Source organism: Cajanus cajan, chromosome 1 (assembly GCF_000230855.2).
Source record: "Cajanus cajan strain Asha chromosome 1, NIPB_CcT2T_4, whole genome shotgun sequence".
NCBI lineage: Eukaryota > Viridiplantae > Streptophyta > Magnoliopsida > Fabales > Fabaceae > Cajanus > Cajanus cajan.
The window spans coordinates 83,959,416-83,972,634 of NC_138517.1; the positions used below are offsets into that span (position 1 = coordinate 83,959,416).

General features: G+C 29.9%; 1 protein-coding gene and 1 pseudogene across 4 annotated transcripts; one reads left to right on the forward strand and one right to left on the reverse strand.

Annotated features, from left to right (window-relative positions):
- The first annotated feature begins 6,156 nt into the window (after nt 1–6,156).
- On the forward strand, nt 6,157–12,345 carry LOC109804143 (vesicle-associated protein 3-1). 3 transcript variants are annotated; one of them, XM_020365927.2, is made up of 6 exons: nt 6,164–6,360; nt 6,440–6,708; nt 6,786–6,830; nt 7,053–7,238; nt 11,327–11,404; nt 12,021–12,345. In XM_020365927.2, the coding sequence occupies exons 1-6, from the start codon at nt 6,306–6,308 to the stop codon at nt 12,132–12,134; spliced, it is 747 nt and encodes a 248-aa protein (XP_020221516.1). In that variant the 5' UTR covers nt 6,164–6,305; the 3' UTR covers nt 12,135–12,345. The 3 variants fall into 3 exon arrangements, with proteins under 3 accessions (XP_020221517.1, XP_020221516.1, XP_020221515.1); XM_020365926.2 differs by having other exon boundaries at nt 6,167–6,360; nt 6,786–6,899; XM_020365928.2 differs by lacking the exon at nt 11,327–11,404 and having other exon boundaries at nt 6,157–6,360; nt 6,786–6,899.
- Nucleotides 9,233–10,946, reverse strand: LOC145952623 (uncharacterized; annotated as a pseudogene). Its single transcript, XR_014430097.1, has 2 exons — nt 10,735–10,946; nt 9,233–10,544 (listed from the first exon to the last, which is right to left on the reverse strand). The product of XR_014430097.1 is annotated as an uncharacterized LOC145952623 (transcript).
- Nucleotides 12,346–13,219: the final 874 nt, after the last annotated feature.

Sequence of the window (13,219 nt, forward strand, 5' to 3'; positions counted from 1 at the left end):
AGTTGTTGTGATACATGCCGCATATACACAAAACTGACAAAAGTTAGATAAATTCATTTAATTTCCGCTCTTTTTATTTTTCAAACATATATATATTTGGAGTTTATGCTTATAATTTCTTTACAGGCCGGTGAAGTAAGAGGCATCTAAATTCCTCATGCTATTCGAAGATAACGAGTTTATTTATTTAAATTTAAAAAGAAATTTTTTTAAACAAGTACTTTTAAAAAAAAATATTGTATTTGAAAGCACTTTTATATATATATATATATATATATATAAAATTAAACAAACTGACTAAATAGATGATGGCATTAACATAATTAACTAAGCCTATACCATTTTAAATTGCTAATTTTTTTTTTGTTATGTATGTTTTTTTTGGCTGACACTATAAGTGATTGTTAATTTCGAAACGGTGTGTGTCAATTAATCAAAGTCAAACTAAGCTTAGTTAAATATATTATTTTTACATCCATGTCCGTATATGACTAGATGTTTATGTTAAAAATATATATTATCAATTAATTAAAAAACATTTTTATATGATTAATAAGTTAGTTATTATTCTATAAAGTCAATAAATTTATTAAATCCACATCAGCTTGTAAATGAATGAGATTGTAAAAAAATAATGTTAAATATTACTAAACTTTTTCCATGTATAATGTGTATGTTTATGATTTAAAATGTGTTTAATAGGTGAAAAGGCACGTGATAAGAATGGTCCAATTTGCATTGTGATTTCCATTTGTGTGTAATTGGGCGGAGGTCCATATCCTATCTTCATTGTTTTCTTAGGTTCAAAATAGCAATATTCATTGAAAGATTTAGTGACCCTTCTTGTAACAATTCAGACTTTGTTCTATTTCATATTTGAACCTTTTATTTTCTTCACCATATGACTCATCGATAATGTTAAAAAAAAATAATATTATTTTGTGTGTAAGCAAAGGGGGCAAAGGCTATTAATGTATTTATTGAATGTATATGAGTTTGGTAGGTTTCCAAAACATCGCTATACTCGTGTTGGACGGCAAGACGGTTGGCATTCAGCACAAATTTTGCAATTTTGTTGATTAATTCACTCACATTCCACCCACCAAATACATTATTATTATTTTTATTTAATTTACTTCTTCTAAACACTACTCCCACAAAAAATTATAACCATCGGTTAACGTCAATTGCATAAGTCTAAGCAAATAATATAATTTGCACATTACAATTATCAGTAAATTTTTATGCTAGTAACAGGTTGAGTGGTCCGAGACAAAGAAAGACAATTTTTTTTCAAATGGGTTAAAGTATTTACCTTAGTGGATTGTGGCATTGTATTTGAGTTGCTGTAAATTTCTTGATAGGAGTTTGAATACAGTAAGTAGTGAAAAATAAAAACTTAATTTTGTGAAATTGAGTTGACCCAAGTGACTAAGAATTTGGTATAAAGTTTCACTTTTTTTGAGTGTAGATTTGAATTCTTCTCACTCAACTCTCTCTAATGAGATTTGTTGATGTTTAGTGACTAGTTAAATAATTAGAATTAAGTGAAACTTCTTAATGTTAATTTGTTAGGCAACCTTTCTTATGAATATACCTTTATACATAAGTGTTAGCGGAATAATTGCAAGGGGGGTAAATTTATTTATCAACAATTCTTTAGATGGGTTCTATACTATTAACTCTAATTAGGATTGAACATTGAGTAAACTCATTTCTAAAATGTCTAATCCAAATTAAATCACATGTTATAATTTTAATCTTATTTTCGCTAAACATTACTTCAAATTCTGAGTTCTAAATTGAACAATTTCGGGTAAGTTAAATCGGATTAAAATGATTTTGACTCAAATATGTCCAATCAATTTTTTTTTTTGGATTCTTTACATTTTTTAACATACTTTTAAATTTTTCAAAACAAAAATCTATCATAATTATGTAATTAGATAATTTTAAATTTAGTTTTTATTTCTGATAGCCTAAAATGCAAACACCCACTTTTTTTATTTTCATTTCTTATTCATATTAAAGTTTAATTTTAATTATCAACTTAAGTTTTGCATTGGTTATTCAATTTGTAGTGTTTTATTTTAATTATAACATTATAAGACCATTACGAGCAAAAAAAAATATATCTATGGGCTTTATTTGGTTTGAAGTTTAAACTAACTAAGAGTAAATTGAGTTTGATGGGTTTCAAATTTTAAAATTGAACTCACTCATCTAAACTCATCATTACCCAAAATTTTAACCAGCATTGACAATTCGTCTGAAACCGTTAAAAAAAAAAAGTCCGTTTTCTGGGGATTTGTCGATTTGGGTTGGGTTGTGGTTTTCTTGCCCACCTTTAACCTCGATGTGTCTTTATACCGTGTATTTCATTTTTTTTTTATGAGTACATTTTTTCTTTTTTCTTTTTAAACTAATTTTTTTTTAATTTTACACATTTAACATTCAATTTAGCATTTTTTTTTCTCTTTTATACACTTCTTTCCTTATTTCAATTTTTACGTTACTCTCTCTCCCATCTTTTAGTTTTCACATTATTACTTTTTTTTCTTCTCCTTTTTCAGTTTTCAAACACACTCGAGACATAAAATTGGTATGCAACAACGTAAGTAAATGCGACTTTCTTAATAGTGTTCAAGGTGACAAACATATTTTTTTCTTCAAACACTTCCTCCTTCCCTTTCACGGTGTGAGAAAATATAATATTAAATTTAATTATAGAAAACACTTTCTAGAAAATATTAATTTTAATATTTTGAGAAGTATTTCTCATAGTAGTGAAATTAGTGTTACGAATTTTTTTTTCCAGAGTTATGTTTTTTATATAGCTTTGAAAAGTACTTTTTAAAATATTAGTTTTACATAATTTTGAAAAGTTCTTTGACTTCATTATGAAAAAGTAAATTTAATGTTATGAAAGTATGTAAAAGAAATTCAATTTCATAAAATACTTTTAAATTACTGATTTTATTATTCTGAAAAATACTTTACAGAATACTAAAATTAATGTTTTAAAATATTAAATTTAATATTAAGATTTCTTGAAGTATAAAATGAGAAAAAATATTTGAAAAAGAATTCATGTTTAGCTTAGTACTCTTGACACTGTCAAGATAGTTGTGCTAACAATTGTGTTACACACCAATTTTACAACTTGAATGTTTGTAAAAATTGAAAGAAGGGAAGAGAGAAGAGAGTAAAATTACGTACTAAAATAGGTAAAAGTAAAAAAGAGAAAAAAAAATGCATGAAAAACTGAAAAGAAAAAAAGTGTAAGAAAAAGAAAAAAGTATTAAATTAAATATTACAGATGTAACATTTTAAAAAAATATTATTAATGTTTTTAAAAAAGAGAGAAGGTGTACTTATTTGTTGGATCGCTTACTACTAGGCCAAAAGCTATAGTTGATCGTCAGGGCACAACTCTTTTTACTTAAGAACGCAGCAGCCCAAGCATCATGATTCGACAGTGACTTGGCCCACCTAGCCTCCGCCACGGGACAATTGATGCAACCCGCAACATTATTAAAAAAAGGTTTTTTTTTTTTTGGTCGGATAAATGGATTTGAACTCACCAATCTGCACAAGCCATTGTGTCATTTATATTAAAATTAATTAATTAATTATATATAAAAATCATATAAATATTTCTTTCATATAATTTTATATTAATTAAATTATACTAAATATTTTTTTTCAATTATTTAACTCTATATTAAGTTTCAAATAAAAATGCTTGTTTTTTAAGTTTCAGCTACGTTTAAAAATTCCAACGAGAGATAAGTTTGTGAAATAAGAGAATATCGATAATGGTAAAATTGGCGTTTGATAGATAGCGTGAAAAGGTTTTCTTATACACAGTACGATAATAATTGGCTAAAACCCTATTTTAGTCTTTTATAATTTTTTTTTGTTTTAATTTAGTCTCTCATTAATTTTTTGTCTCAATTTGGTCCCAAACTAATTAATTGATTTTAATTTAGTCCTAAATTAATTAATTGGTTTCAATGTGGGACTTTCCGTCCAAATTGCATTAAAAATAATTTTCTCATCTACGTGAATGCCACGTATGCATCTACGTGACATCCACGTAGCCAAAAGTTAACTCCGTTTAAATAATTTGGACGGAAGTCCCATATTGAAACTAATTAATTAATTTGGGACTAAATTGAAACCAATTAATTAATTTAGGACCAATTTAAGACCAAAAATTAATGAAAGACTAAATTAAAATAAAAAAAAATTATAAGGGACCAAAATAGAGTTTTAGCCATAATAATTTTAGAATGACCCGTCGTGATTTTATGTTCCAACGGCACAATCGATGCGCAACACCAACCGAAGGAGTTTACCTGCCTTTTACGATACCATTTTATGGTTCCGTATAATACACCTATTTTCTTTTATTTTTGGAGGAACGCACGTATTTTAATTAACCTAACTATTTTAAAATTTAATTTAGTTTTATTATTTTAAAAAATGTTTAATATTATCTTTTTAATTCAAATATACATTAATAATGTTAGTAAAGTTATATAAAATGATAATATTAAGTATTTTTTGAAATTTAGATAATTAAATTAAACATTTTAAAAATAATATAATTAAAATTGTTATCTGTATCTTCTCTATTATTCCCTTGCCTCTCTTTTTCTTGGAATCAAATAAACCCTTAACATACAATATACACTCCATTAACATTAAATTTGCTTCCAAAATTATTTTAAATATCAGGTTTTCATACGAAACAAGAGAAATTAGTAAAATTAAAATTATACTCATCTGGTTTGAGGCTCCTACACCCATCACAATCCTATACTACACTTTAATTTTTCCCACCATCAAACCTTCTTCTTATTATTAACATCATATTTTCCTCCTCGTCAATGGTTCTAAAAGGCACCCCATCTAAGTTTATCTGTTCCAACGTCTCTCTTCATATCTGTTATAGAAAACAAAAAACTATTTCATCCCATTTTTATTTTTGCTTGATCCTCTTCCCATCACCACTCAAATGATAAACTCCTTTGCATTAGTTCTTCTTCTTGAACACCTAGTGAAGAAACTTTGCATTAGATCTCCTTTGCTCCACTTAATTAATATTACAAGCAGCAAAAACTAAATATCATCATGTAATATTAATTAATTAATTCTTATATATTAAATATGAAACTAATATTTTTAGAAACTTTTACTTAATTGTAATTTTTTATAATTTTTTATGTAATTTATTTTTTTTATTTATCATGATTATTTATGAATTAAATGTTAATATTTTAAAATAAATTAACAATAACAAATTATTTTTTATATAATATAATTTTTTTTATTATAAATCTAAAATATAATTTATACATTTTAAATATTTATATATATTAAGTAAAAAAATATATTTATGCATACTAATTTTAAATATAATATTTATTTATATATAATTTATTAAAAAATCTAATTATATAATATAAAAAATACTAAAATACTAGTTAATTCAATATAGCCAAAGCAATAAACAGTGAATGGGTGGTGTGATTGTTGATGATCCTATATGGAATGCTTGACATCCTTCTTCCCTTCTTTTCTTTCTCGTTACGTGTAGTTTGGGTCCTACCATTTTCCAATCACAAAAAGAAAAGTGAGAAAAAGATAAAGATAGAGATAAAAAAGTGGATACTTTTAAACGTTAGGCTTCTCACTTCTTTTTAGTACTTAGTTTAAATTTATCACCAATGTAAAATGAACACATTCATAATGAATAGAAAGCAAAACTGTCAAAATAATATATATATAAGTGTTTATTTATTTATTTTTATTTTTTTAGATTCGATCCTGGAGTATCCACCGCCGACAGCAGTGATTAATCTCCTCGTTACGTTGGAGGCACCTCAAAGGGTGGGATAGCTGGCCCCAAGATTTAACGCGACTGCATACACAAGGCAGGATTCGAACCCCTGACCTTGCTTAAGCGTGGATCAACATGGATATAAGTGTTTATTTGTTGCAACATTATCCTTTATTTTATTTTTAACTAATACTTAAGAAAGAGTAAAATGCCTTATACTTTATGGACTAATTTATTGTTTGAAGGACTTAAACTCTTATTTTTCATTTTTAAGGCATGTTTAGTAAACGAAAATACCATTGCTTTGGACAAAACGGAATTACAAAGTTCACCCTTTAGAAGCGGTGGTGAGTCGCAGTCCCACACCCTCCTTCCCCACGTAACCAACACCAACTCTTACCCCTTTTTCTCTCTCTCTCTCTCTCCCTTTCCCGCATTCTCATTCTCCATTCTTCTCATGGCCACGGACCACAAGCTTCTCCACGTTCACCCTCCTCAACTCACCTTTGTCTGTAAGTTATTATTAACTCATTCCACTCTCATCCACTTCTTTTTCTCACTTTCTATCTCCTGCAATTCTTTCTCTTTCAGTTGAACCCAACAAACAGAGTTCCTGCTTGCTTCATCTCTCCAACAACGCCTCTCACCATGTTGCCTTCAAGGTCAAGACCACCTCTCCCAAGAAATACTGCGTCAGGCCAACCCTCGGCATTGTCAACCCTCACGGAACATGCCATTTCACCGTCACTATGCAGGCTCAGCGCACTGCCCCACCCGATTTCAACTGCAAAGACAAGTTCCTCCTTCAAACCGCCGTTGTCCCCTCTGGAACAACCCAGGATCAAATCTCCTCTCACATGGTCACCTTCGTAACTCATATCATATCACATCTCCTAATTAACTAATTAATTAACTCCTTCGCTTTTCACTTCCACAGTTTCTCAAAGATAATGGAAGCCGTGTCCAGGAAACCAAGCTAAGGGTCCTCCTCATTAGCCCACCTTCTTCCCCTGTCAATGCACATTTCAACCAAATGCCTCCCCCTCTAACAGTCATTACTTTTCTCCCTCATTAAGGATCTCACTGTCCATGCTTTGCTTGTGTTTGTGTTTTTCAATTTATGAGTACAAGTTTATGAACATGTACGTCTCTTTGGTGAACTGGAAGCATTGTTCTTTGACAATATTCTTCATCCTTTTGTCAGGTTGAAAAACGTCTTGAGGCAGCGGCGGAGGATATGGAGGATGAAGCGGATAAGGATAATGTTCCAAGATGTGTTGAGAAGGTGGGTGACATGAATGGAGTGAATGATGTTGTCAAATTGACTTTAGCTAAAGATTCAGAGGGGTTGAACTCCAGGTTGAGTGCAGTGGATGCAAAGCTAAGAGAGGTTAGTTTTTCTTAACTTAAATTAACAGTTATCACCAGTAACTTTGGTTTTAAGTTTCGTTTGCCGTCAGTTGGTTAGTTATAGTATAACATCAATAATCTATATCTCTCACACACACATATATATATATATATATATATATATAGAAGAGGTTCAAACGACACCGTGTAATTTTTACTAAGTGTTACGCTGCTCAATAACTTTATATTAAATGTGAATTTTGAAAATCCAACAGTTAGATTGAAAGTTCATATCTCTTATATCATATATATCAAATTTTATATTAATCTAAGATGATTTGATATTTCATTCTCATAAAACAAAATTAACGTAATATATACATTTCAAAATATACTAAAATATGAACACTTTGATTACTTTTAAGTTGTTGTTTAATTTTAACAAAATTTGACATATATGATTTAAAAAATATGAACTTTTAATCTAACGGTTGAATTTTCAAAATTCACATTTAATATAATGATATAATACTTAATAAAAGTCACACTAGTATCGTTTGAACACTCTTCATATATATATATATATATCCTCATATATAAGCCAAGCAAAATGATTGCCCATTGCCAAGTGCATAAGCTTGTAAAATGCTTATGCAGTATCATTTTGCTTTACAAAGATGTTATCTCTGCACAGGGACGGAGCCAGGATTTCAATACTGGGGGGCCGAGAATAAATAATATATAATTTATAATAAATGAAAATTAAAGTATCAAAAGCATATTATCTGACAAAACTAGATAATAATTAACATAATTTAATAAAAATTATTTCTCATATTTACATTTGATAAATATATCGAACATATTGCAAGATCAAGTTATTCAAGTATGTACCTTTATTTCTTAAGTTGTGCCCGTCGTTGTTTCATGAAGTAAAAATCATCAATTATCATATCAGTTGTAAATCTTCGTGCAATCTCCTTCTCAATATAAACAATCATGTAGTCAGTAAGAAAACCATCTTCCATCTTGTTGCGCAAACTTGTTTTTATAATCTTCATAGCTGAAAAAGCACGTTCTGTAGTTGCTGTTGACACGGGCAGAGTAAGAACAAGTCGTATCAATCGATCAATTAAAGGATAAACATTTGATTTGCCAACCTCTACTAGTTTTTGACATAATTCACCAAGAGTTGACAAATTATGAAATTTGGGATCCTTTGGCACATCAAACTCATAATGTTGCAATTCATATTCCATATGAATCATTTCTTGGTCAGAAAAATCTGAAGAGTAAAATTTCTTAGCTAGACTACAAATATCACAAGCATTAAATGATTTGAATGCATCTTTAGGATCCAAAGCTACACTCAACATAAGAAGTTCAGTTGATTGCTCGCTGAATCTACTATTCAATTCTTTCAATTGATAATCTATCGCTGCAGTAAATATATCTACACGATAATGATGCTCAACTGTCACAGAATCCTTTTTAAGCCGAGTTCGAATTATATCAGAGTAAGTAGCACTCATATCAGGAATTGGTACACCTCGGCTATTGCAAAAAGAGTTAACATTTTCTAAAAGAGAATCTCAACCAAAATCCCTTAACTTTTGAATTAGTGACTTTGTGCTAGAAACCAAACACATAGCATTCACAATGTCTTGATTCTTTTGCTGCAAAGCTTGACAAAGCTTGTCTGTGATTCCCATAATTTCTTTCATAACATGTAAAATGAAAACAAATTCAAAAGACATCAATACTCTGAAAGCATAAGTAGCATCACCTCGTTGAGAGCCAGTTACATTAACCACCAAATCTTCAAGAACTGAAGTAGTTGCATTAAACATGCGTAGAAGGCTACATATTGAATTGAAATGAGAACTCCATCTAGTATCTCCAGGTCTTTGTAGTGTGCCAATTTGATTAGCTCCCCTCCCAGTTTCAATCTCATCATTTGCAACCAAACGTGCAATTTCAGTCTCATAAGCATCATGTAACTCATCATTGCATTTGCAAGAAGAACACACAACATTAACAATCCTACTCAAGTTTTGAAAAAAAGCATGAACATCACTTGAATCTTTAGATGCAGCAACAAGAGCTAATTGTAACTGATGAGCCAAACAATGTACATAATATGCATAAGGACATTCTTGAAGAATAAGAGCTTGCAAACCATTCCACTCTCCACGCATATTACTAGCTCCATCATATCCTTGGCCTCTAATATTTTCAATGTTGAGATTATGATTAGACAATACTAAACAGATTTCTTGCTTAAGAGTGGATGATGTAGTATCTTTCACATGTACTAAATCCAAGAAGCGCTCTTTAACAAATCCATTCTTATCAACAAATCTAATAACAATAGCCATTTGTTCTCTCTTAGATTCATCTCGAGCTTCATCAATAATCAAACAAAATTTTGCATCACCAATCTCTTCTCGAATTTCATTTTGCACCCTTCTAGCAAAAACATTTAAAATTTCTTTTTGAATAGTAGGTGAAGTGTATTTTGCATTTTGAGGAGCATTCTCCAAGACAACTTGATCTACTTCGTTATTATAAGAAGCTAAGAGTTTAATCATTTCAAGAAAGTTACCTCGATTTGTTGACCACAAACTCTCATCACGTCCTCTAAAAGCACAAGCTTGAAATGTCAACCATTTAACCACATCGATGGATACTTTAAGACGCAACCGATTGCTTAGAATTTGCTGTGAAGTTTGCTTGTTCAACACTTTATCAATGTGGCATGATTGATTCTTGAAATCTTCTAAACATCTAAGAGCAGCATTGTGAACAGAATTAATATTTTTCCCCATGTGAGATAAAAATGCACAATCTTTTCCATTATTCACTTTCTTCCAATTTCTAAATCCTGCCGAAGTGAATGGACTTGGTTTTTTAGAAAATAAAAAACATGGAAAACAATAGGCAGCATCTTTTTCCGGTGAATATTCTAACCAAGAAAACATTCTAAACCAATGAGCTTGAAATCGGCGAGGATGATCTTCAAGACCTGAAAGTGGATACAAATCCATTAAAAATTGATATGGTCCAAACTTCACATACGCCCTACGAATATCATCTTGTTGATTAATAGGATAGTTCCAAATTTGTAAACGTTTTCCAGGATCGCGAATCAAGGTACCACTCTCAATTGTTTCTTGTTCAGTCCTCAAAGCTTTGGGAGGAGGTGGCTGTTGCTCATCAACTTCAGCAACATCATCAACATTTGTATCTAAATTTGAAATTGGTGTATTAGACAGTGTTTCTTCATCATCTCTCTCTTTTCTTTTGAAAAATGATTCAATAGTTGTCTTCCTCATCTTCATTGAACCTAAAAGAATTTAAAACTATAAAAATCATACGAAATAGGTAACAACACTAACACAGTAACACTCTTAACAAATTCTAATTAAATTGAGGGGAAAAGGGTTTTCAGCATAATAGCAAAGGGGAAAATATTAAAACAATTAAAAGAAAACATTCATTAAAATATTAGTAACAAAAAAGAAGTGTTAATTTACCTTTTGAAGAACTAAAATAAAAAGAGAGATTGAAGACGCAAGGAGCCAAGGAGAGATTGAAGAACCAATGATGCGGTGCAGGTGTTGTTATGAAATAAGAATCAATGACGAATTGATGATTATTGATTGACGTGGTGCAAGCTGTGAATTGTGATGCTAACTAGTCAATAGTCACTACCCAATCTTATTCCTATTGCCAGTGTTACTTGAGAATTGAGAAGGCAAGAATTGGAATGATCAAATGAGGCGCTACATTTTTTTAAAAAAAAAAAAATTCCAAAGTGATACCACATAGCAGGCCGTACCAGAAGTCCAAAAGTTGAATAAAAAAATAAATTTGGGTTATTCATTTAATTATACATATGAGTTTATATTAAAAATAGGGGGTGCCATATAGTAATATATATGTATATAAAAAAAAATTAAAATTGTTGGGGGGGCCGTGGCACCCGTAGGTCCCCCCTTGGCTCCGTCCTTGTCTCTGCATGTGGTTCAATTCCTTAAATAAGTCCCTTGGATTGTAATTTGGCCTTTTAATATTCTTAAACCTTCAAAGATGGAAGTAATCAACAATTGATTATTATCTTTGCAGGCCGAAGAAACCATCATGAAGTTGATTGCAGAGAAGCAAAAGAACACACGAGAAAAAGAATTGCTCAAGCAAGAGTTGGTACGTACTCTTTCTATTGGCACGTCCATGGCAAAAAAATAATTAACAACTCCATGAATTCCATTTTTCATGTTCAATAGCCCCTTTTGCACCATGAATGGAAACAGTCGAGGCAGTACCAATGAGCATGATAAAAAGTAGGGAATAAACAAGCAATAAATTGGTAGATTCTTTTCAATCATCTCACCCCGTTAAGATCTAAACATAAAAGGTGAATAGCTTTTGTTGTTGCAATCAATACTAAAGGCTTAAGTTATCACAAACAACTCTAAACACTTTTGAATCATCTCCAGGACACTTTTCAACACAATGTCTCCTACAATAGAACTATATGGCAATTAACTTGGTAGGGACTAACAAATTATCTACCCTTTCAATGAACAATAGATTTTCATTTTCCTGTCTTATTGAAAAAAATAATTATGGTATATATCATACTGAAATATAGTTATCTAGTCGATGGAATTGTGATATTGATTGGCAGCGCAAACCAGGAGAGGTTTCTTTGGAATGCTTCATCACTCACTGTTGCTTGAAAGAAATGCAACTATATTTGAAATTAATTTTTACTTACTGAATGACTATTTGACACTTGTTTTTTCATTTTCTTTATTAGGAGATGTTGAAGAAGAAAATCAAGATGAGAAGAGCTCAGGGAGGCTTCCCATTTCTGTTTGTTTGTGTGGTTTCTCTTGTCAGTATGGCCGTGGGATATTATATTCATCCATAAGGGGGAAAATGTGTATAGTAGCAGAAGTTTCAAAATCATGGTGTTCTCCTTAATGATTCGATAGAGGACAATTCGTTGTTAATTGTGATGGTTATACTCGACGAATGTTAATATGTGATAAGTGAGAACCTTTCTGAAATGCTTGTAAAATGAACTGCATCTATTAAGAGAAGCATAATAATATGCGGCCATCTGATTTTTGGAGCTAAAATTATAGGCTTCTTGATTGACAAAGCGAAGCGAGGTAATTTTCGAAACATTCTTGTTCATAACTCAAGTGTAGTTCGTCCAACGGTTTGGTGATGGATAAAGGAAGGTGTCAGACTAACAAAAAAGAGAAAAAAGGAGGGAAGGGAAAGATCTTGTGGGTTTATTTGGCTTTAAGAAAAGGGGCTGTGAGAGGAAAAATATATATTGTCATAAGAAAACGAGTGAGAAAATAATATTACTCTCTCATTACAAAAAAAATTAAAAAATAATACTACTCTCTTGCTTATGGTCGGAATACATATAAATAACTATTTTAGTTTATTTTATTAATTTAAAAAAAAATCATAATGTACTAATTTTATTTTCCATATTTATCATTAAATTGCTACTAAAAAGATAAAATATTAAACTATATCAAAATTACTAATACTAATTAATAATAATTGATAAAATAACATTTAGAATTTTGGATAATTATAATATTAATATATCTGTCAGGCATAAGGTATATATGTACCTTTCAACATAATCTAACAATTTATAGTTAAAAGAATACAAATTACTACTATTTGTTAGAACGTTTAAGGGAGAAAAAAATTGAATTTTTAAATTTTCTTCTTATTATTTAACAACATGAAGTATGTATAATCGTAATATATTTAATTTGTATGTTATGATATAAATAAGTGAAAAATTATTATGAAGGTTCCCAAGTAAATTTTATTTATCAATGGTCTAGAATATGTCTGAAAAGCAATAAGTAAATTAGTATTTGTATAATTTATTTTATCATTATATTATTAGGATAAAATATGGTATATAATTTTGTAATTATAAATATTTAAAAAATAAAATCTAAAAAATTATAGGGAGAT